Genomic DNA, 26774 nt, shown 5'->3' with positions numbered 1-26774 from the left:
TAGTAAAATAGCCAAGAATAAACAAATACAATAAGAGGTAAACTTGAGAACAGTAAATTGAAACCTAATATAACTACTATGAAACTATCAAAAATATACCAGATATAATAATAATAATGATACACCTTCTAACCATGCATTAGAATATTCAATTAACATAGATATGATGCTAGAGACTTTGTACAATATGGCTTACCATACAGCTGAAGAACCAAGCGCAGGTATATGATGTGGTACAGTCAGTTGGGATAATTTGGTGGTTAGCAAAACTCAAGGCAGTGCCATTGTATAGTTAAGCAAAAAATAAGAAACCTGATCTAGGTTAGTGTGAGTGTGTATCAAGCAAGTCCCAAGGTGCAGGATGAGTGTATAGTTGGCCACCCTACATATTAAAGGCTTGGGAGAAGAGCCTGGCTTTTACCTGCTTCCTGAAGTAGAGGAAGTCTTAAGTTATACGTAGCCCCTCTGGGAGTAAATTCCAGGGCATGGGGGCTACTCCTGAGAAGGCTTGCTGGCGGGTAGGCAGGTATCGCATCATACAACTCCTTTTGATGAAGGTACAGATAGTGATTATTCTAGAGGTCTTAAAGGTGTGTAAAGGGCTAACTTATTCTTTAAGTACTCTGGCCCATTTGTCTGAGGACCTTGAAAATCAAACAGTTCTCTTTTTATTAAATTTAGCCCTGTAAGGTACTGGTGGCCAGTGTAGTTTTTTGCAGGAAGGGTGCGATGTAATGCTTCTTGTAGCCATTAGTTGGAGCTGATAGACTTTTTGGTTTGGCCAGTATACAGGGCATTGCAGTAGTCTAGCTGTGATGTTAATCATGGTATGGACAACTGTGGTCAGACTCATCTTTTCAATATATGGAGAGAGATTTTGTAGTAGGTGATGGAGACAACTTTTGAAGGTTGTTTGAAATTGTATTTTTGAAGGTTGTTTGACATTGTGGTATCAGTGATGATTTTAGCAGTATCCCAAGATTTCTGACCTGTAGTTTTTTTTGTTTTTTTTTTTAGGGGAGAATTCATAGTACCCAAAAGGAATTTTGAAGTCTGGTATTTGTCCACTTGTTTGGTACCCAAAGAATTTTTTTTTATTTGGGTTCAGGCGAGAGGTAGATCTGGTTACATAAGTACATAAGTAGTGCCATACTGGGAAAGACCATAGGTCCATCTAGCCCAGCATCCTGTCACCGACAGTGGCCAATCCAGGTCAAGGGCACCTGGCACGCTCCCCAAACGTAAAAACATTCCAGACAAGTTATACCTAAAAATGCGGAATTTTTTCCAAGTCCATTTAATAGTGGTCTATGGACTTGTCCTTTAGGAATCTATCTAACCCCTTTTTAAACTCCGTCAAGCTAACCGCCCGTACCACGTTCTCCGCAATGAATTCCAGAGTCTAATTACACGTTGGGTGAGAAAAATTTTCTCCGATTCGTTTTAAATTTACCACACTGTAGCTTCAACTCATGCCCTCTAGTCCTAGTATTTTTGGATAGCGTGAACAGTCGCTTCACATCCACACCGATCCATTCCACTCATTATTTTATACACTTCTATCATATCTCCCCTCAGCCGTCTCTTCTCCAAGCTGAAAAGCCCTAGCCTTCTCAGCCTCTCTTCATAGGAAAGTCGTCCCATCCCCACTATCATTTTCGTCGCCCTTCGCTGTACCTTATTTCCAATTCTACTATATCTTTTTGAGATACGGAGACCAGTACTGAACACAATACTCCAGGTGCGGTCGCACCATGGAGCGATACAACGGCATTATAACATCCGCACACCTGGACTCCATACCCTTCCTAATAACACCCAACATTCTATTCGCTTTCCTAGCCGCAGCAGCACACTGAGCAGAAGGTTTCAGCGTATCATCGACGACGACACCCAGATCCCTTTCTTGATCCGTAACTCCTAACGCGGAACCTTGCAAGACGTAGCTATAATTCGGGTTCCTCTTACCCACATGCATCACTTTGCACTTGTCAACATTGAACTTCATCTGCCATTGGTTCAATGGGTACGAGTAGTTGCACATCAGTATAGATGTAGATATTAAATAAAATGAGATGTATGAATCCCTGTGGTGCCCCACAGTCCAGTGCCCAACACTGTTGCTGAACAGACCTGATTGTTGTCTATCTGACAAATAGGATTTGAAACAAGTAAATACCTGTGCCATTGATAACCTGTTTTTGCCAGTCTTGTAAGCATGTTATGATCCACAATGTCAAAGGCTGCTGAGAAATCAAGCAACGCTAGTATTGAGGCAGATCATCAAGAAGGGACACAAGAACTGTCTGTTCCATACCCAGGTCTGAAGCCAGATTGACATGGGTCTAGCCAATTACTTCAATTAGCCAGTCATTGAGTTTTTGCCAGGAATGGAATGTTAGACTGACCCAGTGAGCTCTTTTTCAGTAGGGGGCACACCACAGCTCTTTGAATATCTAGGCAGATGTGGCCAGTTAACTGCACAGTTAAATGTCCATATTCAGCACTTAACTTCATAAGTAAACCACATAAAGATAAGTCTGTTTTATGCAGTTAATTGCCAGATATTGGCACTGAATCACATAAGTGCCACTCTGCCCCAGAGCAACCCACCAAAATATTGGTTTTGGCTTAGGCACTAACTGGGCATAAACAGCAGCACTGTGGTTAAGTGTAGCTGAATAGCCCAGTTATCTCCAGAACACGTGATTTAAAAACGTCCAGGAGCAATTTCTGGCCATCTAAATTGCTTTTTTTTAAATATCAAACCCATAATATAGACCCTGTTAGCATGGCCAGAAAGGTAGGAGCTCATCTGTTTGTCTCCATGCTGCAAAAGGTGCAGTAAGACCAATCTAATTTAGCTTGCCAAGCTTACTGTCTGGTGCAATAGTTGGGTTCATTTGTGCCTAATAGTAGACCTTGGCTTCTTTTTTAAGGTATGTATGAATTACTAGCTGCATTTTTTTTTTTTTTTTACAGAAGTTGCTTCCACAGTGTTCTCTGCTTATATATGCAAAGACAAATGCGTTGGTATTTTCCAACAGGGAATAGTTTGCCCTTAAGGTGCCTAGTGGGGTTGAAGCAGCTGTAAGGTCTCATCCCAGGTTCCTTCAACCCTTGTCCTTGGGATAGTCATAATATGCATGAGATTGGTTTTACATGCACTGTTGGCATTACCTCCTACATATATTAGAAATGTAAAACTAGTTGAAAACCACTTCCACAGGATCTGAAGCCAAATGCATGTCAAGTTATCCTTGGTCTGTAGTGGCTACCTGTGATAGTACGTATGTAATAAACTCCCCTTTCTGGTTAATACTAGTGGCTTCTATTTCATTAATGATCAATAGTGTGCAGAGTCTATCCCACTGCATTCATGGACAAGGTCCTGTTTACTGCATTAGTTTGTACTGAGGTCTCACTTTCTCTCTGCTACAAGTGAGATTGATAGGTGACCATCTTTGAAGGACTGGTTCTGGTTCTATCTTGTCTCCCATGTAACAACTTGGATACTGCTATTGCCATAGAGTTATAAACAGTTCACAACCAAGATACCAGGACATACTCCTGAAAATTAGAGAATACAGTACAGCATTGATAATATAAAATGACAAGATTTTAGCTCAAAACATATTTCATAAATAGCAGTCTTGATTTTTTTTTTTCTAAAAATCTGATAGGAATAAAGCATATAGAACTGTTTCCAAATTTTAGAAGCCTAAGCTAGAATCTCATGTCTTCTCTTCCTACCTCTAACAGAGGGAAAGGTAAAAGGTGAATTAATAGCTTCTATTTCTAGAAAGCATAACAAATTGAAATTGGGACAGTACAGTAAGTATTCCAGGCAAGCACCATTTAAAACCTTAAACAAGAGACATGAAAACTGAAATAGAACCCTGGCTTGTATGGGGAGCCAGTGTAATCCTATATAATAAAAAGCACCTCCAACATTCGGAAGCTGACTCCGTGGCAGTGTAGGGTTCGTAAGTCTGTAGTTCAGCGTTTCATTGGCTCTCACTGTCACCGCCCTCACGTCGAGGAAACGGAACGCTGCATAGTTGCCAAGCAAACGCGACGTCACAGGAACGAAGAACCAATCAGACAGAACGGAACTTGGAGGAGGGAAGTGGAGAATCTCTAACAATCATATACAGGGAGGTACGAACATCAGTGGAGGGAAGACAAACATTTAATCACTTTGTCACTCTCACACACACACACAATCACTGTGTATCTCTCTTACACTGTCTGTAAAACACACTGTCACTCTGTCTCTCACATGGGCAACTGTATGTTGCATTCTCACGAGTAAGGAGTCTTCTGATGTGATTGTTAAACTGATTGAAGGGCCTGAACAAGGACAACTTTTACCGCAGTTTACACAAAATATTGTATATAAAGAAATCTTACACATGTAAACAGTTATATTCAGAATACAACCGTGGAAACATTAATGGCAGGAGCTCATAGTAACATAGTAGATGACGGCAGAAAGACCTGCACGGTTCATCCAGGTCTGCCCAACAAGACAACTCATGTGCTATTTTTGTGTATACCCTACTTTGATTTGTACCTCTGCTCTTCAGGGCACAGACCGTATAAGTCTGCCCTGCCTCCCAACCACCGGCTTTGACCGTATAAGTCTGTGCCCAGCACTATCCCTGCCTCCCACCACTGGCTCTGGCACAGACCGTATAAGTCTGCCCAGCACTATCCCCCGCCTTTCGATCTCGACTAAGCTCCTGAGGATTGCTAGCGCCTGTTTCGTTGTGTTAAGAAATGGGCCTATTTTTACTAGTCTTATATAATACCCTGAGACACTATCATGTTTACAGCAAAGATCAAGTGAACAACAGTGCTACCTAAATAAGATTAAAATAATCCAACTTGGTCAGAGCCTGGACCAATAATCTAAATTAATCAGTTTCAAAGAATTTCCTAACACACCTATTTTTTTTAATAAAAAGAATGAACTAACCAGGACACTACGGGGTCAAGAGATAGTTTGATCTACATAGACTCCTAAGATCTTACTTTAAAAAAAATGTACTTAACCTGATCAATAATATGGTCGGATAAAGGATCAGGTTTTCAGTAGCAAAAATTTCATCATTTCATCATTTTAAGCTTTTTACCATCCAGGACCTGATAAAAGCTAAGTATTTATCCACTATTGTGGTCACCTGATTCAGAGTTTGAGAAGCTGAAATCACAGTAATAGCCACATAAACCCATTCTATACAAAACATTTTGATAGAGAGAAAGGTGATCCTTGAGGCACTTCACACTGTTTGTCGGGTATCAGAAAAAATATTCTTCTGTTTCGCTAAGATCTGGAAGAGAAAATTCATGAACCACTGGTTACAATATTCTCAGTGGTCCAGTAAATCAAATGCACTTGAGAGATCGAATTGCATATAAGGACCCTATGGTTTATCTCTATATAATTGGTCAATGTGCCTCCCTGGATGGCTGCTGGCTGGGTTCCTAGCAACATGCAAATGAGCTGATGTTAGCTCGCCTCCAGCGTTTTCCCTCTGTGTCCCACCCTCACGGAAAGACGAAATGTCAGAGGAGGGCGGGATACTGAGAGGGAAGGCTGGAGGTGATGCAAGCCGAGCCTGTAGCTGCTGCGACCTGAGGTAACATGAACGGCTTAAAGGCAGGGCGGCAGGAAGGACAAGAGGGCTGCTGTGGGAGACAACAGTGGGCAGGTGAGGACTGGGGTTCAACTCCACCTTGGGTGCTTAAAACAGAGGTAGGTGGGGGCTGGGGCGCCTCGCTGGACATGGATTGGAGGGGAGGGGAATCGTTGGACATCAATGGGCTGGAAGGGAGACTTGCTCAACTTGGAGAGGAGGGCAGGGGACAGAGGAGAAATCGCTTGGACGAGTCACTGGCCATGGATGGGAGGGGAGGGCAGAGGAGAATTGCTGGACATGGAGGGGTGGGCAGAGAATTGCTGGACATGGAGGGGAGGACAGAGGAGAATTGCTGGACATGGAGGGGAGGGCAGGGGAGAGGAGAAATTGCTTAGACGAGAGCCTTCCTAGGGCCTGATTCATTTTTCACGAAATGGGCTTTGTTGCTTGTTGCTCAGTAAGATGTAGTTCTATTCAGTACTGAACCCATGACTCTGTATTGTGCCCAGCTCAAAACAGACTGGGATGAATGTAAAATATTGTGCTCAAATATTCATTTAATTGAGCACAAACTATGCCTTCTGAGAGTTTAGTAAACATAGGTCTAGATGCTACTGGCCTATAATAAGAAGCAAGGTGACTTGATTCCTTAAGGTTTTTTTTTTTAGCAAGGGTGTAATTTTTTTAAATTGTCTGGAAATAGCCCTAATGCAATAAAGATCCAACTTAGTCCAGCAAAGTTGTAAACATAATTGGAGATGAAGACGTCAAGTAAGATGGACAACTATTTAATTGAAAAAGTTAGAATATTTTAAGTGAGTTAAAATTCCCTCCAGTCTGTAGGTAGAAATCAACCGAAATTCTATCTCCTAGGATTCTGTCTACATTACTAACAGCAGTGTCACACAGGTCAGTCTGATTAGAAAATATAACTTTTGCATTATGAATTTGGATTGGAAGAATTGGGCTAATTAGGAAGCAGTTGGGAGTATTTACTCATGGGAACCAACTGAATTTTGTATCAAACATCTGTACATATTTTGTTAGATCTTCTAGACTTAGTGCCGCCTTATAATTGAATAGCTGCTCTCCAAATTTACCTGTTGGGTTTTCCACTTTTTATCCACTTAGGCTTAATTGCCTACAGGTTTGCTTCAAGGTGGTAAAAGCTGCTCATCAGACCAATCATTTGTCAAATAATTTTAATCTTAACAGTTAGGGGCAATCTCATCTAAACTTTCATCACCAGGCATCTCGAATTATCCTCAAATACACAGGATCTCCATTAGACCACTCCTGACTAAATTTTCCTCAAGAGTATCTATCTATTTCCCCAGTGAAGATATGAACCTTAGCTTTTGCATTCCTTCCCACAAATTGGTCCCATTTAATTAAACTTAAGTATGAAATGATCAGACCAAATCACATTAGACCTAGAGGTATCAGAAACCTTAATAAAGGAACTTAAATTGTTAACACATGTATGCAAACAAATCTAAAGGGTGGCCTTTCTCATGTGTAACTTGAGAAGGGGAAACAATATAATTTTTAAACCATCAAGAAGGAAACACATTTTTAACCTTAGTATCAGCATTATCCTCTAAATGAAGATTTAATATCTCCTAAAATAAAATTATATGCTGAATGCAATGAATTCTGAAGACTAAAATCACAATATTCCTTAGCTTTCTGAAGACTAAAATGACAGCTGATATCCATTTCCCAGGTTTGAGAATAGAATTAAAAAAAAAGGGAAACAGTAATTGGCAAGCAAAGATTATTCAGAATTAAGTCTAAAACATTTACAACAAATATCTCAGGCAATGACCAACCTTTTTTTTTTTCTCTGAGAATTTTATATCCTGATAGACACCATTAATTATAGGGTCCTCAGGAACTGAACCAGGTGTTGGTTAAATATTCATATTGGTCTCTAATATGGGCTTTGTTACAAGCCAATCCTCCGTTATCATTAATTCATAGCAAATCAAAAAGGAACCCTCCTATCAAACATACACCCCCAACCCACCATAAATAAAATGCCTATATCCTCTGACAACCCAACTCTAGATTGTGGTTTTGCCATTTGGGATAATTGTAATTCAGTCAAAGAACTGCACTTGTGCCTGAAGATGTGCACAATGGGGCACAGCTTGACCCTTTATGCTACAGGAAGGTAGTTTTCCAAAGGACCATGGTAGTATTCTACTTACCCCAATTCCAAAGGACCTGAAGAAAAAGGCAAATCTCATTACTAACTATCGTCCAGTTGCTTCTATCCCGCTACTAATAAAACTAATGGAAAGTATGGTCACTAATCAGCTTACATGTTAACTTGAACAAATTCAATATTCTACATGAATCTCAATCCGGTTTCCGCACCCAACATAGCATTGAAACAGTTCTGATTACTCTGTTGTCCAGTTTTAAAAGAGAAATCTCTGTGGGCAGAAATATACTTCTGCTGCAATTTGATTTGTCCAGTGCGTTCGACATGGTTGACCATACTATCCTTCTCAGCGTATTAGATAAATTTGGTATCGGTGGCAATGTGTTCAATTGGTTCAAGGGTTTCCTCTCATCTAGGTCTTATCAAGTCAAAGTGAACTCCCACTATTTCACCACCTTGGAAACCCGTCTGTGGAGTTCCGCAAGGTTCTCTATCTCCAATGCTCTTCAATGATTCCTCTCGCTAATGCATTATCCAAACATGGCCTCAATCCTTTCATTTATGCGGATGATGTAACCATATCTATCCCTTTTAAGTCCACACTGACTGAAATTTCTGGCACAATCCAAGCCAGTTTTTCAATTATGGAATCCTGGGCTAATGCGTTTCAATTTAAACTCAATAAGGATAAAACTCAATGTGTTTTTTCTTCACAACATAACAAGTCTATTCCCAAAGCTCTGGTTACTCCTGATTATACCCTCCCGATCTTGAACAGTTTGAAAATTCTTGGGGTCATCTGTCACTTGATAGTCATGTAAAGCAGATTATGAAAAAATGTTATCTTTGGAAGCTTAAACACAATAAACAACTCCTGCCAAAAGATATATTTCGAACCCTGATACATTCCATGGTCCCGAGCCACATCGATTACTGCAGTAGAATTTACACTGGTTGTACTCTATATTCTGAAGAAGCTTCAGAGATGGTTCAAAACACCACAGCCAGACTATTCTTTGGAAAATCTCGTTTCGACAGTGCGCAGCCTCTCCGTTAGAATCTTCACTGGCTTCCCATTAAAGATCGAATTGATTTCAAGATCTGCGCCTTAACTCATAAGATCATTTACGGAGAAGCACCAGTTTACATGTATGATTTGCTTGATTTACCTCCTAGAAATTCATTGGCATCATCTCGAACTTTCCTTAATCTGCACTATCCTTCCTGCAGGAATCTAAAATACAAGACGATATACGCTTCTTCCTTTTCATTCATCAGCCTGCAAACCTGGAATGCTTTGTCGAGACTCCTGAAACATCAAACATTTAAAAAAATTACTAAAAACTTATTTGTTCAAAAAAGCCTACCCCGCAGTCCACAATACTCCTTAAACTCTGTTTGTTTTCCCGCTTTTTACCTTCTGTCTGCTTCCCTTTGTTGCTCCTGTATTCCCATCCGTATTCTCTTATTTCAGCTGCTTCTGTACTTGTATTTGACACTTTTTTTTTTTTTTTCTGGAACAATTTTATCCTGTTGTATTATGTAATTTTCTAGTAACTTTGTTAGCCACATTGAACCCATGTAAGCTGGGAAAATGTGGGATACAAGTGGAGGAGTGGCCTAGTGGTTAGAGTGGTGGACTTTGGTCCTGGGGAACTGGGTTCGATTCCCACTGCAGGCACAGGCAGCTCCTTGTGACTCTGGGTAAGTCACTTAATCCTCCATTGCCCCAGGTACAAATAAGTACCTAAGCTGCATTGAGCCTGCCGTGAGTGGGAAAGCGCGGGGTACAAATTAAAAAAACAAAACAAATAATTCACACCAGGTGCAATGGCATTTCTGTAAAGCCACTGCTGGCTTTGAAAGTGTCCAGCTGTCAGGTTTCCCTATTCATGCTGATTCTCCCACTTCCACCCATGATCTGAGCTTCTATACCTAGAGACTGAGGGGGATGTCTTGCACTGAACCTCCAGTTGTCTGTGCTGGTGACAGATGTTAAGCTGCATGGCTGAAGGACCAATATCAACTTAATCCATTCACCAGCCAGTTTTCCTGTAAATGGTAATGAGTTATGCCCCAAACTTCCCTTGGTGGCTGACATTGCCTTCTACTGCCATGGCATTATATCCCCTTTTATTTGCCTTTATTAAGGAGGTAGGGTAACTTCTTGTACTGCTAAGGTACACAATACAATTCACACATTTGCTTCTTGGCTGAAGAATCTAATGTAAAGTTCAGCACACAGCTCAAATATCTTGAGATGGGCAGAATTGATCATCAGTAAAGTTTTAGTTCCCATGTTACCCAGTGAATTTCTCCTAGAACCCTCTTGGAGATGCAGCAGGAATTGATCTAATCAGGTGATGACTCCTCTTGGGATTTATACAAGTTCTGTTAACTAGCTTGTTTTCTGGATGTGGGGTTGGGGGGAGGGGGACAAGAAGACTTGATCAGATCTAATTTTGTTTAGCTTGGCAAAGTAGAAAAGTCCCTCAGTTAAGAGGACTGACTCCTTTCAAGGCAGTCCTAATCGTTTCAGATGAGGAAATGCTCAGGGATGAGCTCGGTAACAGAACTGACACACTGCATGCTGTAATCAAACTTCCGCTTGTATGTGGTGTGGCTGGCATCCTGTTTCTCATGTGTGACTCCCAGGCTAAGTGTCCGGTACACTGCTGCAGCAGCAAGAATGAATAGGCCATTAAGGGTCTCAGGTTCATTTAGCCATATGTATCAGTTTTTGATTGCCAATTCATGGCAAAGCTAAACCTTGGCCATTTACAAAGTTTTTAAAAACAAATTGGAAATGAATGTCATTTCAACTAGTACAGGGAAGAGTCAAATATCCAGCAATATCACTGGATCTGAACCTGACAGCTGCGGCTGTTATAAAAGGCAGTGCAACTTGTGTCAAAAGCCAGAGTAAAGTTTTCAAATTAGCTTTGAACTACTTTAGGGAGGACTCTGACCGCAGACTCTGTCAAGCTATTCCCAAAATAGGGTGCAAGAAAATAAAAAGCTGCTTCACAACTTTGAACAATGGTTGAAGCAGAAGAAATCATTGTAAACGTACAAATTCATACCTACATCTTATGGTTTAAGGCTAGAGTTGAATTTGGTATACCACCACCGCCAATTCACTTAACATGCGACATACTATTAACCACTCGAGCACAAGCATGGAAAATGCCATTACCGTGCTTGTGAAATACAGAAGCGAGCATGACTCTGTGCATATCCCAGGTAGGATGGGGAGAAAGGTGCCACTTATTACCATGAGTTTTGCATTAAAAATCTTATTAAAGCGAACTTCATGTCCTAAAGAATCTAATTCCTTTCCAGTCTGGATCCTCTGGCTGCAAAAGGAAGAAAATGGGGGGGGGGGGGGGGGGGGGGGGGGGGGGGGGGGGGGGGAATAGGAGCGATAAGCCCCCACACCGCAATGAGGCAGTGCAGTCAGGTTTTCTACACCAGTTTTTCTTCCATGGCAGTCGGTTACAGTGTGGCTACCTTCTGCTCTTGCAAAGAATTAATATTTGAACTCTTTTGGCAGAGTAATCAGAGTAGTCCTGTTGCTGTCTTCAACACATCTTCCCTAGCTTGTCCTTTTTCTGGTCCTCATAAGGCTTCTCCCCAGGAGTGACAAGCAGTGCTCGGAGACCAGGTCAAGAGGAAGGCTATTCTGTACCCCTTTTTTTAAGGTGAGAGGTGGAAGAGAAGGGGACAAACCCTCAGGGACCACAGCCATTGGGACCCTCTCTCCCAGTATCTAGCTTGGACATCTGTTTAGGAATAGAGATAGCTCTAGAGTGGAAGAGTAGCTTGGTGGTTGGAGCACCAAGCTTGACATCCAGGGGTGCCTAGTTCAAATCCCACTGTGGTTGCTTGTGGTTTGGGCAAGTCACTTAGCCCTCCATTGCCTCAGATACAAAATTAGATTGTAAAAGGCAGGAAAATACATAGAAACATGACAGCAGATAAGGGCTGAATGGCCCATCCAGTCTGCCCACCCTCGGTAACCACCAACTCCTTTTCCTGAAGGATCCCACATGCCTGTCCCACACTTAACTTAAATTCTGATGGTCCTCATCCCCACAGCCTCCACAGGGAGGCCATTCCACGCATTCACCCTTTTCCGGGAGTATTTTCTTAGTCTATTTCCACTTATTATGCCCTCATTCTAGAGGTTTCCTTCATTTGAAAAAGGCTCACCTCCTGTACATTAATAGCACTGAAGTATTTAAATGTCTCTCATATCCCCTCTCTCCCATCTCTATACATATTGAAGTTCATAAGCCTGGCCCTATAAGTTTTATGACAGACCGCTAACCAATTTTGTAGCTGCCCTCTGGACTGACTCCATCCTGTTTATATCTTCCTGTAGGTACAACTGAAAAGGGTGTGAGCAAAATCCATATAAATAAGAGGACTTGGGAGGCCTGATGGGGCATCGGGGAATGGCCTGCATGCCTATGCAGTAGTAAAGGGTCATAGGTTTGGTATATTGCCTTTCTGTGGTACAACCAAACTGGTTTACATAAGTTAGGAACATTATTGCTACATAATTAAGCCAGCCTGCATAAGAATTGTGCAAACACTGTGCAGAAGTTGCCAGCACTAGAAGACAGTTCTGCGGTTGGTCCAGAAAGTTTTGTAACCTTCAACAAATCCCTGTTGTATGAAACAGGGCACTTATGGTTTAAAAAAATACCTCGATCCACAAGGGAGTATGGTTCTTGCTCTTTAAGTCTAAACTAGCAAATTTATTCCAATTTGGGAGCAAAGATCTTCAATATAAGGGTCCTGCTCGGTGTTTCTTTTACACTTCAGGGGAGAGGTCAATCCCATCCTTGGGACCTTAGCCAGTCAGGTTTTCAGGATATCCACAGTGAATATTTGCATAAAATGCTGGCAGGGAATCAAATTTCTCATGTATATTGTGGATATCCTGAAAACCCAACACTGAACCTGTATTAGGTCAGCAGAGTTGAGTATAGTCTAATCTTAACCTAACTAAATATTAAATGCCATCCCTTCTTTGAAGAGTTAATGGTCATTGATTCTAATGACAAGGTTTAATTGCCAGTCTAGGGCGTTATACAACCTTTTTCTAGAGAACTTCAGGTTTTCTACCAGGTAGATGGGCAACGTACTCTAAAACCTGGCTGAGACGCCAATTACCATAGTGGGGACCATGGGGCTGTTGCTACTGACCATACTGAATCAAACCCTGGTTTTAGTTAATATTCAGTTGCCAAATACACGTTTAACCTTTGAATCTTCAAGAGTGGAACACTGGGGTGAGAGGCCAAACGCAGCTGTGCAAAGGGATCTGGGAGCAGGGAAAGATACAAAAATGAGACCCCCCCCCAAACAGTACCAGTGGCTGGGTGGGCCAAAGGGTCACCTGCCAGCATGTTTTCACTGCTCACTGAACTTGAGGCTTGCAGTGAGTTTAATTCTATAGAATTTTTCACTTCTAGGTTGACACTTGCACTAACCTAGGTTTGCTGACATAGCATTGCACCCTGGAACACACATTTCACATTGAAACTGACAAACTGTAAGCCACAGCACAGTCTTCAGGTTCAACTGGTACCTCAGGAAGGCCTCACTAAGCTATCACTTCTGTTCTAATGCCTACTGCTCATCACTGCCTGGACTGAGTCATTTATTCCACTGTGCAGAAATCCCCTTTCATCTCCTGGTTTGACAGGCTCTGCTTTCCTGATGAGTACATGGCTGCAAAGTAGCTGAGCAAAAGCTTATCTACCCCATAATGGAGCTCACTGCTGTCCACTGACATGAGAGCAAGGTTAGCTTTTCCAGGGCTGGAAATATTTTCCATGCTTGCTGCCAAACACTGCATCCCAGAGGAAGTCAGCCTCTGGTCACCTGGCATGGAGACAGAAGCGCAGGGTCATCTTACCAGAAAGCTGCATCAGGTGTCTGCCTGTGAATGAGACTGTGGTCCTGCCATGTACACCTGAGCTGTAGTGCCTGCCTTTTAGCAGGGGCTTAGCAACAGCTGATTGCTCAGCCTTAAGCCTGATGGGAGGGGGCAGAGGAAGGTCCTGCTATTGTGGCTTTTGAAGCTTCAGCAATGTCATTTGTACCTCAGTATATTGGTGAATTTTATGCATGCTTCAGTCTGTTGGGGGGGGGGGGGGGGGGGGGGGGGGGGGGAGAGAAGCAGAAGGCTTAGAGCTGTGAATCTGCATGTGCAGGTTTGGTTTCCCCTGTTCATCAGTGACGTTTTGGCCAAAAGGAGGTTCGCTATTTGTGCACAAGACTGCCTATGGTTCCATTTTAGTAACTAATATACCACTGTAGAGCCCTTTTGTGGTAGATCATATTTTCCTCATATACACCTTAAGCTACCAAAAACAGGTATTAAAGTATTACTCAAGAGAGCAGTAACCCCCCCCCCCCCCCCCCCCCCCCCCCATTGTATAATCTTGTTTACCCTTAAGGCCAAATTCAGTAAATGGCACAAACAAATAGGGGCCAGGGAAAATCCGTGCTCGGCACTATTCTGTATAGGGTGCTTTGGGCTGATCACCCTTATTAGAATAGTGCCTTGCGAGGATTCTCACACCCATCTTTGGGGATGAGGACTTGCACCAACTGAGACATGGCATAAATCCAGGCATGCAAGTTGAGCATGGATCCCTGGAATTCTAACACCGCTGGCTTCTTGGTGAATGCCTGCGGGCACGCTCGCCTTTTGGATGGCACATGAGGATTTGGGTGCAGATCTCTCTAGAGAATTGTGCTCAGATCTAAATTGATGCCAATTAATGTTAATTTAACAGGCAGTTGCTGATCTTATTTATTTTCACGTGGCTCAGTATGGCATGAAAACTTGGGTGCCATTTATAGAATGTGGGGATTAGTGTGCAAAATGTGTGTAGGTTACAGAATACATGCAGTTACATACAACTTGGCAAATTTTAGGTTGTAATTGGCACTAAGTACCAACTCCATCACTGATTATATAACGGGCACTAATTTGCAGATATTTAACGCTTGATATGCAATACATTGGTACTAGATATCTGGTTTACATATGTTAAAAAGGGAGATTAAGATGGGACTGGTGGAGGAAAAAATCAGGGCTGGGAAAGGCCAAGGGCATTGATTTGTTGTTGCTGCTGATGTTTTATAAGGAGAGAGATGGTTGGGTTTTAATATGGAGCCGTAATGAATTCCACAGCTTGGTTGCAATATAGCTGAAAGATTCTTTGGAGATAGCCAGATGTAGAGAGCTGAGGGAGTTTTTGGTCAACAGAGCCGCCATCGCAGTCAGCTACTTTTGCTGGCGGGGGGACCCCAACCCCCGCCAGCCAAGGTCCTTCTGGCGCAAGGCTTCGTTCTGTTTCTGTGAGTCTGACATCCTGCACATACAACGTTCAGGATGTCAGGCTCACAGAAACAGAACGAAGCCTTTGCCGGAAGAAGAGGACCTCAGCTGGCGGGAGTTGGGGTCCTCCGCCATCAAAGGTAGGCGACGGTGGGGGAGGGTTGTCGGCGGGGGGGGGGGGGTCAAAGGTGTTGGCGGGGGGGGGGGGTCGGAGGCGGCGGTGCTGGGGGTGGTCTAAAATGTGCCCCCTTACCTCGGGGGTCTGGACCCCCCTCCCGCTGAAGTCTGGCTATGCCCCTGGTATAAACTAAATCTGCAATTCTAAAATGTATGATAGAATCTCTATAGAAAGAGGGTGGAATCAAAGCAAAACTTAAATACCCCTCTCTGCCTTGTTTAAAGTGCTAAGGTTAGAACAACTTTAAGTACAGTTCAAGTTGCCTTTTTGGGCAGACTGGATGGACAATACATCTTAATCTGCCATCATTTACTATGTTACTATATTTAAAGAACAGCCACAGCACAAACTGCTGCACAATATCTGATGACTTACTTAGCATGCACTAACAGTAAATACACTACAGCAAGGCAGGCATCTCAGCTGGCACTCTGCTTCCTTCCTGAGCTGATGAGCAAATATGACTTAAAACCACCAGTGTCCTATTGCCCAGTACTCTCTCTGTGGGAAGGAAAATTGCTGGAGAATGGCAATTAACTGCTACTCAGCAGTATCTTAAGCTGGAAATTGCAGATCAGATTGACCTATGACATTTGCAGGACACTTCAAAACTGGCCTCCCTCATTCCAGCATGGAACTAAGATTTTGAGAACAGAGAATGTTCCTTGGCTTGTGGAGTACCTGTTTACCTCTATTTTCAGTCTCTTAAAGGGACAGCCCATGCTGGCAGGACCGTTGTTAGGCAGAGCCCTGTTCTCCTCTTCCCCCCCCCCCCCCCCCCAAATAATACATTAAAACATGCATCTGCATGTCTCAGTAGAGCGGCAGACAGTGGCAACAATCTGCATAGCCTGTTGCCCCCCAAGCCCAGAGCCTGCTCTGCTGCATTCTCCTTTTGATGTCACTTCTGCAAAGCAGGACGCAGAAGAGCAAGTTCCAGGCTCGGCGGCTGTCTATACAAACTGCTGCAACTCTGTGGAGGAGAAACAGTTAAAGTTTGTTTTGAGGGGGAGTTCTGACTTCTGAGCCAGGAGCATGCCAGTCAGTGGGGGAGGGGGTCCACTGAACTGGTCTGCAGGGGAGCCCTGCAATTGCTAAGCCTGGCCCTACATGCTGGAAAACATCTCACACTAACGCAGTCTAACCTCTAATGAAATTGCAGCTGCTTCTGTGTGTGATACCAAGCTGAAAGTGTGTTTAAATTGTAGCAGCAGCCAAGGAACCAGTTCCTAACTCCTGCAGTTTTACTGGCTTGGCTGTTCAGAAGTCTTTCCTTGTTTCTCCTGGTTCCTGTACTTCAGTGGCGACAGATCCTGGTTTCTGTTGCCTTTGGTGGTTTAAAAATGACTTAATGGAAAAACTGCTAGCAGACTAGGGTCAGCTCCTGCAACAGCTGTTCCAGATAAGATTAGTACTGGCCAAACAATTGTTTAAAAGGCATTATTCAGCCTTTTTTTAACCACCTCCCTTCTTGGGAAGGAAGTGACTTGCTACTGTTTTGGAAAATGGTCACTTTTGCTAAGTAGCAAGTGTAATTAAAGGACTGCAGAGTCAGTGCCATAGATTCCTGAACCTGTAAAAGTTACCCAACTCTATAAAGCAACATATTAGTCTTCCCTAACGTTTCATCCAGTGAACCGCATGGATTCTGTGCGCATCCCCAGAGCATAATAGGACCAGGCACCACAGTGAATTTCAAGGCTGACTATAGGATTTAGGGTCTTATTTTTTTTTTTAAGTGGTCTAGAAAAGAGCAGGTTCTTTGGCTGTCTTCATTTGACAAGAGATTCAGTGCAACTGAACCATTCATCAGTGAACAGGTCCCACACACCATGGGCTCCCTCTAGAATCTGGCTGGCTTGTGCATAGCCTGGATCCTGAATGGAAGAAGGGTGCTACTAGCCTTAGCCCTGGAGCAGAACAGTTGACCCTTCAAAAGTTTTAACTCTGCCTGTTTGCTTTTGATTACCATTTACCAAAACAGCCCTTGACTGTTAAGTCTGTTTTCTTTTTTTAAGAAAACTTACCTGAACACTTTGCGTAGTTTAGGTATCTAAGGGGGGCATAATCGAACGGGGCGCCCAAGTTTTCCTGGGGCCATCCTCGCAGGACGGCTCTGTAAAGGGGCGGGGAAACCCGTATTATCGAAACAAAAGATGGGCGTCCATCTTTTGTTTCAATAATACGGTTGGGATGCCCAAATCAACATTTAGGTCGACCTTAGAGATGGTCAACACTGACTGAGGTGGTCGACCTTAGAGATGGTCTTCCCTGGTGTTCGGCGATAATGTAAACCGAGGACGCTCATCTCAAAAACGACCAAATCCAACTCATTTGGTGGTGGGAGGAGCCAGCATTTGTAGTGCACTAGTCCCCCTGACATGCCAGGACACCAACCGGGCACCCTAGGGGGCACTGCAGTGGACTAACTGATGCACTAACTGAACAGAAAAAGCCCTTCCCTTACCAATCCCTTAGTGATTCGGAAAGGAACGGGCATGCATGAAGGAAATAGCATGCAAATGAGCTGCTCGCTGTTAGCTCATTTGCACACTATTTCCTTCCTAAGGAGGGGAAGCCAGCGTTAAGCATGGCTGTTCTGCACATGCCAAAGATGGCTTCATACGCTGCGTGTTTAATAGCTGTCTATAACCTTTAAAAAAAAAAAAAAAAGTCCAGGTGAAAACGTCCAAGTGCTCATCAGGGACTTTTTTTTTTTTTTAGTATGGGTGAAGGACGTCCAACTGTCAGGCGCCTTCGCTATGCCTCCATTCCTGCGACGGGCAGTTGAGGATGTCCAAAATGTGGATGTTTCTTTGAGAAGGACGTCCATGCCTTTGCTATGCCTTCGACACCCCTTTTATTTATTTGGATTTTGGATCACAAGTAGCAGTAGTGGGATTTGAACCAGCCACCTCTGGATTGCAAGACCAGTGCTCTAACCACTAGGCCACTCCTCCACTCCATGCCCTTGAAATTTGGCCGTCCCTGTGGGGGGGGGGGGGGCAGTTCAGGACGTCCAAAATGTTTGAAAGAAGGACGTCCACGCCTTCGCTATGCCATGACACACACACATCTCCCCTCCCCCTCCCCCCAAGGGACCTGCATACTGCTGTGATGGATGAGTATATTTGAGGCTGGCAAGGTTTTTTTTTAAGTTTTGTTTTTTTTTGTTTGTTTCAGGGTGAGAGGGGGTTAGTCACCACTGGGGTAGTCAGGGGAGGTCATCCCGATTCCCTCTGGTGGTCATCTGGTCATTTCGGGCACCTTTTTGAGGCTTGGTCGTAAGAAAAACAACGGACCAAGTAAAGTCGGCCAAGTGCTCGTCAGGGATGCCCTTCTTTTTTCCATTATCGCTCGAGGACGCCCATCTTTTAGGCCGCCCCAGTCCCGCCTTCGCTACACCTCTGACACGCCCCCTGGGAACTTTGGTTGTCCCTGTGACGGGAAGCAGTTGGGGACGCCCAAAATCAGCTGTCAATTATGACGATTTGGGTGACCCTGAGAGAAGGACGCCCATCTCTCAATTTGTGTCGAAAGATGGGCGCCCGTCTCTTTTGAGAAGTAGAGGCCCTTAATCTCAGTTGATTCCTCTTTTGTGGAGGATATTAAACACTTCATACTATATTGCTGTGAGGCTGGCAGTGGGCTCTAATCCAGGCTAATCAAATTGGTTCACTTTTGGGTGTCAAACACTCTTTGGGGAGGGGTGTCTTATAAAATATTCAAATGTGAAGAATTTCCTCTTGTGGACTGAAATTCAATTGGCTAAATGAAATCCCTCTTTATTTTTTTTTTGGGGGGGGGGGGGGGGTAGCAGTACTACCAGATGCTTCTACCTATACCCCATTTACATATCCCTCATTTAAATTTGCTGGCCATTTATGCTGTTCACATAGCCATATCTTTGCTTGCTTAGTAAGTTTTAATCTGTAATCAGTACCTAATCATGGTATGCAGTCATCTTGTATTGATAAACCACTTGCTTACTGTAAATCAGCTATTTTACATGGGAGGGGAGTTTTTCTATAGATTTGCATATGCCAGTACATAACAATGCCCTGTGTGTGTTGTATGTGTCCTTTAGATTGTAAGCTCTTTTGAGCAGGGACTGCCTCTCGTCATGTTTGACTGTACAGTGCTGCGTAAGTCTGGTAGCGCTTTAGAAATGTTTAGTAGTATGTGTTGCAGATGTGGGAAGTACATGTAGAGGTTAAAATTCTGTGTACTTCAGCTGTATACAGTACATCGGCTCCAGAGCTGGTGTAAACGTGCAGGACTGTGTGTGCTGGTCTCTATTAAGACACGGGTGACTCTTTATAAAATGACCCTCATGGATCTTACAGCTGAAGCAGAGGGTCTTGGGGTGTGCTGCACACTTATTATATGTCTCAAACTGGGAGGCATCACTTAGAAAGCAGGAGGAACCAGCTTAAGGCTTGATTCCTAGCTGGCAAGGTCTGTAGGGAGCAGCCTTAGCTTAAGACCTTGGGACAGGTTCAAGGCTAGGAAGTAACCCACTTGTAATCATTCCCTTGTAGTATTTCAAATGTATGTACCCCAAGCTACTGTAACTTTTCAGATGTGTGATGTAGGGTCCTCTGACTCTTTATTCCTCTTAATATTCAGAACCCATGGCTCACAGAATCTAGTTTTTTTTTTTTTCCCAAAGGGGTCCATGTAGTAAAGGTTTATGCCTTAGACTGTTAAAGGACATGTTAATTGGCATTTAAGATTTAGAGGGTAGGTCTTAAAAGCAGGTACTGGATTACCATCTAGGACTGAACATGTAGGTAGCTGCCCTATTACGATCATCTGAATTAGTGGCCAGTCACGGGTGCTAGACTTCATATATCACAGACCTGGCCCTTGTATATTCAAATTTTATTTGTCATGTATACTGCATGCAAGCACAAATGTAAGTGCAGCAGGCTTTGACCCTGGTGAACTGGGTTCAATTCCCATTGCAGCTCCTTCTATGGACTCCTTTTTTTTTTTTTTTTCTTTTTTTTTTTGTTACATTTGTACCCTGTGCTTTCCCACTCAAGGCAGGCTCAATGCGGCTTACATGGGGCAATAGAGGGTTAAGTGACTTGCCCAGAGTCACAAGGAGCTGCCTGTGCCTGAAGTGGGAATTGAACTCAGTTCCTCAGTTCCCCAGGACCAAAGTCCACCACCCTAACCACTAGGCCACTCATGCTTTGATTGTAACCACAGAAAGGTGGTATATCCAGTCCTCATCCCTATAAGCCGGTATTAGCCACTTGGCTGTCACCCATATAGCTCTACGAATTTTCGGTAGCCCTAAGACCACTAAATGTGGACCTAAACTTGAGTAGCTGTTGGGCTTAAAATGTTTGTAGTCCTATTTAAAGGATGTAAAACAGGGCTCCTTTTACTGAGGTGTGCTAATGAATTTAGCATGTGCCAAATAAGACATACATTGTATTCCTTTGGGCGTCTTATTTAACTCACGTTAATATTAGCGTTTTCTAAATCTGTTGGTTTACTTTAGTAAAAGGACCTCATAGATAGTGCTGATGTGCTGTTACCTTTTTGACTCTGCCCTTGGACCACAATGTTCTGGTTAGCCAAATTATGCAGGCTGCCTCAATTTGTGGTCCATATAGGTTCAGCACAACTAATCTAGGATTAGTTTTTCAGGCTCTTAAGTGTCTTTGAGGAGTCCTGCACGTAGACACTGAGATTAAGCTGCACACATTTAGGCTTCTGACATGAGAAGCATCACTGATTAATGTACAAATACAGCACATGCTGTACCCTCCAAGCTGAACATGTGGCTGGAAACATTTGTTCTTTAGGCTTGCTCAAGTCATTTTAAGTTATGATCTAGAGTTTGTTGTTTAAAACAGGAACTGGATAGAACATTAAGCATTCTCAACTTTTATTTTTCTTGATCTAGATTTTTCCAGATCCCTCAGACTTTGATCGCTACTGCAAACTCAAGGACCGTCTGCCCTCCATTGTGGTGGAGCCCACAGAGGAAGATGTGGAAAGTGGCGAGCTAAGATGGCCCCCAGAAGAGTTCCTGGTGGATGAGGAGAAGGAGGAACCCTGTGAAGATTCAAAGAATGAAAGCAAGGAGCAGTAAAACACATCGAATCACATGAAGATAACATAATTTAGCCTTATTTTTATCATTTTGAGGGAGAGACCACTACCACCAGGTCCTGAATCTTTCTAAAGACCAGTGTGAATTGCAGTGGCAAGACTTAGCTTTTTCTTTTAAGGTTCTTTAGTGAGAATCTTAATGCCCTCAACCTGATGAAATGCAGGAAACTTGAGTGGCAGTAGCTAAAGTGTTTGCTGTTTGCATTTCTAGGGTTGTGAAAGGCTGCAGCAAGATTCTAGAAGGCCCAGTGGAGGGCAAGCAAGGAACAGTCCTTGAAGAAAACTTAGACAAATCACAATCTATGGCAGGAAACTGCTGCTTCAAAAGCATGAGGAACAACACCTTTCATCTCTTGAATTTTTTTTCTAAACTTTGCTTTTTTTGTTCACATGTACGATGTTTCTGGAGCTGAATAAAATGCACAGGAAGGGTGCTTTGAATAGGTTGAAGCAAGCATGCATGACAGCAGTTGTAGAAGCGGTGAAAACATTTGGACATGGCAGGATATTCTGCAATGCATGGGGGTAGCTTTTGTGTGTGATGAAATATGGAGTTTAGTGGGAAAGGCCAGAAGAGCTTATAAGCAGTTAAGGTGCTGGTTTCCAGTAGCTGGTTGGGTAATTCCAGATATTAAATCCTGGATGACTGGCTTTTCCCCTCACATAATAGGTGGTTAATTGTTAGCAAATGTCCTGAGGGAGATCACAAATCCAGGGGTAACTCCTTTTCCTCAGCCCTCATTTCCACCCAACCATATGGGCTCTTTGACCTTGTGCCCTAAAATTGCTTATTTGGAGGGAAAACAGTTGAGACAAACCAATTTTCCAGGTTTTGATGTATTGATGTAATGAAGTATCATCTTAATGAGGAACTGGTGTGTGCTGGTGGCTTCTTCAATAGAAACTTGGGGTGGGGGGGAGATGGATTTTGTACCATATTGTACATGAATTATGGGAGACATGACTGGAGTTAAGGTTAAAATAGCCTTATACTGGCATGATACATGGTGGATTTCACTGTTAATTAGCATGAACAACTCACTGGGTGGTATATGGTGTTTCCTTGGCTTCTAATTTTGTAGAGTTGGATGTTTGCCTTCCACATCCCATGTGTCAGTGGGAGGAGACAACAGTGTTAAAATATTCTGTCGTCAGAGGGTGACATGGCAGTGTACCCTACCCATCCCTTTAATAAAGTAGGAGCCTAGAAACATGTTTAGAAAGGTATGTAACCTCTAATGGAGAACATGAGATTTACTACTTTGGTAAGTGCAATTAACATGTTCTAGTAACTTAGACAAAACTTAATTTAGAATGTGTGTTCCGTGAGTTGGGGAAAGCAAGTTGGTCAGTCTGCACCTCTGTCCAAAACTGTCCATCCAGTGAGCTGTAGACTTGACAGTCCTGGCAGACTGAACCAGTCCAGATCATGCTAATATAACAGGTCGGTTGGAGGACCTCTTAAAGGCATATGCCATTGAGGTTTCCTTTTTTTTGGCCTACATTCTAAAACTGATTTATGGAATTGTTCTGGGAGCAGGCTAATTCCTTTTTCTTAGAAAGCTTGTACTTGTCTTCAGGAAATGCATTCCTCTCTTAGAAAAGCTTGCAGTCTACAAATATGGGATGAGTGGTGGCAGAGTGCAGCGGTTCATCAAGGAATAAAATTAGGAGCAGATTTAGGAATTGCACAAAGGGATTCCAAACCTTTTATCCACCACCATTGGGCATTTCCAGTTAATCTTTTTTTTTTTTTTTTTTTTCCCTCTAAATCTCCACCTGTGAAGCGATACCTCATGGGTTGTATAATGCTCCAAACCTTTTATCTATCACCATGTCTTGGGCATTTTCAGTTCATTTTTGTTTTCCTAAATCTCCACCTGTAAAGTGATACCTCATGGGTTGTATAATGGTGTGGAGGGACAGTTCCCACTTACATATCAGTATCAGATGGTTTGTACAGTAAACTTGTCTGCTTTGTGTAGTTCTGTTTATAAAAAGTATATAGCAATAACACCATCTCATGTCTCTGCTTCAGACTTGTAGGTGACCTGTGCATATATTTGCTGGTGATATGTTGCATGTATTCTGGTCTTAAGTTAATTCCCAAGCAGTAAGTGTCTTGTATGTCTTATCAGTGGAAACATCCCTTGTCAATTTTAGGCTTTTTTGAAGTTTCAATCCTGAACAAAATATGCATCAAGTCCTTAAGGCTTTGTGTTTTCACCTGCTTGCCTCACCATCGTCTTGCACTATGGTGGAAATGTGCTTGTAAACTGTTGCACCCATAGGAGGACTCGTACCATTACCAGTGTCTCGGGTTGATGCACCTCACCAAGTCGGAAGTGGAGGAGGATGGGGGAAATACTTGTATTAGTCCCTTTCCAGTCTCAAAAGGAAAGGCCCATCCTATAGAGGGTTTGTACACATGTCCCTATATCCTTGTGGCTTTTTAAACTGATGTGTATTTTTTTAACTGTTAAAAATGTCTGAACAGAAGCACTCAAGACATCTGTTGTATGACTGTTTCTGTAATTCTTTTTTGAGGCTCAGGGAAAAGCTAGCATTTTTTTTCCAAACTACTTTGTCACTGTGACAGTTAATAAAGTTTGAAACTGCTTTCCTAGCCCCGTGGTTTGGCATTTCCTTGGATGATGCTTACACTGACTTGCCTTGGTGTTTCAGAAGGTAACTGTTACTAACCATGAATAAACAAACATCACATTACAAGTTTTCTAAAAGGCTTAAAAAGTTGACATCTGCAGAAAAAATCCAAGATAGGACTACATTTACCAGCATGACATCCCTTTTTTTTAAGTTGTTTTAAATCCTTGCAACAGGTGCCAGTGACTTTGCTTTTTGTTTTCCCCCACCATGTGAATCCAGGCTTTAAAGGAACTTGTATGGAAATACTTTTAAAACATAGTAACAAATAGTTTTGCCAGAGGATGTAGTAACAGCAGTTGGTGCATCTGGGTTTAAAAAAGGTTTGGACAAGTTCCTGGAGGGGAAAAGTCTGTAGTCTGCTGTTGACAGACATGGGGCAGCAACTGCTAGCCATGGGATTTGTAGCATGGAATGTTGCCATGATTTGGGTTTCTGCCAGGTACTTGTGACCTAGCTTGGCCACTGTTGGAAACAGGATACTGGGCTAGATGGACCATTGGTCTGACCCAGTATTGCTACTCTTCGGTAATCTGCCCAGAAAACCAAATACTTCTGCTGTGTGGTTGTGGTCTGAAACTAGATGAAGTACTGACTCCTCCTCCCCCAGGAGTTCCTATCTTCTGTTGAACAAAAGTTCTCATAGGGTTAATGCTATAAAGTAGGCACAAACGTACCCCAATGACCAGCTTCATGATCTAGAAAAAGTAGAGTTACCATATGGCTCTAGAAGAAGGAGGGCACATTGATCCAGTCCGGGTTTTGCTTCCATTGAAAGCAATGGAAGTAAACCCCAGACTGGCTCAATCTGTCCTCCTTTTTCTGGAGTCATATGGTAACCCTAAGAAAAAGGCTTTCAGCAGTGACATCACTTTACAGCAGCTCTATGACTAAGCACCTATTTGACCTGTTGTACTAGGATTCTATAATGTAACATAAGCAACCAATTTTCCTTAATGGAATTGGGGGCATTATAGGCACACTGGGGAATTTAATAAAGATCACTCAGGAGCTATGATCACTATTTACAAATTTTGTACAATGTTAACTTAGTATGTAATTTCTCTCCCAACTGTGGGCATGAACACTTAAATACTTACACCCAACTACTCTTGGGTACAGAAATTCAAGTATTCTGTAACTGCCTAAATCCTGAGAGAGCCCCTCCTCTGGGCTTTTGGAATTGTGCATGAGAAATTAGGAGTACAGGTTATAAAAGTGGCTTCCAAACCTGTTGTGGAGGCACCCCAGCTAGTCAGGTTTTCAGGATCTCCATAATGAGATTTGCATGTACTAGAAGCAGTGTATGGAAATCTTTCAAGAATATTTGTTGTGGTTTTCCTGAAAACCTGACTGGCTGGGGTGCCTCCAGGCCCATTTGGGAATTGCTGGGTTATAAAACAGCTATAGGGCAGCTCTGCCTGTGACTGCTCATTAGCACTTGTTAAAGCCAATCATTTGAACTTTGGATGACCTATACAGAATCTGGCAGTGCACAGGACTTTGTGGTGGGATGGTGAGGGTTGTGGGAACACTGGCTGCTAGAAAAAACCAAATTCTTCTGAAGTGGTGCACTCCAGAACTTGTACTGCTCTGTTGCAGAACATATTAGAAAAAAGTACAGAGAATGGTGACGCCGGGGATGGGATGACTTCCCTATGAGGAAAGGCTAAAGTGGCTACGGCTGTTCAGTTTGGAGAAAAAAAACGGCTGAGGTGAGATATGATAGAGGTCTATAAAATAAGTGGAGTTGAACAGGTAGATGTAAATCGCTTGTTTACGCTTTACAAAAAATACTAGGACTAGGGGACATGCAATGAAACTACAAAGTTGTAAATTTAAAATACATTGGTGAAAATATTTCTTTACTCAACATGTAATTAAAACTCTGGAATTCTTTGCCAGAGAATGTAGTAAAAGCAGTTAGTAGGTTTAAAAAGTTTGGATAGCTTCCTAACAGAAAAGTCCATAAGCCATTATTAAAATGAACTTGGGGAAAATCCACTGCTGTTTTTTTTTCCCTAGGATAAGAAGCATAAAATGTATTGTACTGTTTTAGGATCTTGCCAGGTACTTGTAACCTGGATTAGCCACTGTTGGAAACAGGTGCCTGGGCTTGATAGACCTTCGGTCTGTCCCACTATGGCAACACCCAGTGGCCTTTTGCTAATGCCTGGTCAACCAGAAAGGGGAGCTGCTGCTGGTTGCCATTAAATGTTTGTCTAGCAAGAGGAATAACTTACTGAATGGGGGCTCTTGACCTTAATTGCTATCATTTACTTAGCTTTGTGTGGTGTTTCCTGCAATAGGTGACAATTGTATGCACATTTTTTAGTGAAATGTGTACAGTCTGACATTATTCAGTACAAGGTGAATCACAACAATGCAACAGAAAACTGTGAAAGAACTCCTAATTGAACCATGCTATAAACAAAATTTTTTTGATTTTCCTTTTTACAATGCAGTCTGTCATAAAAATGGGTCCTAGATCATTGCCTTTTTGGGTACAAAATGCTAGCACTAGTGCTCTCTGCATTGGTAGCATTAAGTCTTAAGTTGATATACTCTAAAGCAGGGGTTCTCAACCCAGTCTTTGGGACACACCTAGCCAGCCAGGTTTCC

The 26774-nt window shown here is 42.7% G+C and overlaps 1 protein-coding gene across 1 annotated transcript in view; it reads left to right on the top strand.

Annotated features, from left to right (window-relative positions):
- Positions 1 to 24115, top strand: part of LBH (LBH regulator of WNT signaling pathway) — a 32375-nt gene extending 8260 nt beyond the window's left edge. Inside the window, exon 3 of the mRNA XM_030196121.1 lies at positions 21280 to 24115. Coding sequence (XP_030051981.1) covers positions 21280 to 21468 — 189 coding nt within the window. The 3' untranslated portion in view covers positions 21469 to 24115. The remainder of the gene's footprint in view (positions 1 to 21279) is intronic.
- Positions 24116 to 26774: the final 2659 nt, after the last annotated feature.

This window comes from Microcaecilia unicolor, chromosome 3, assembly GCF_901765095.1.
Source record: "Microcaecilia unicolor chromosome 3, aMicUni1.1, whole genome shotgun sequence".
In the NCBI taxonomy this organism is placed as follows: domain Eukaryota; kingdom Metazoa; phylum Chordata; class Amphibia; order Gymnophiona; family Siphonopidae; genus Microcaecilia; species Microcaecilia unicolor.
Note: the sequence above shows the minus strand (reverse complement) of the source record. Positions and strands in the feature narration are given on the sequence as shown.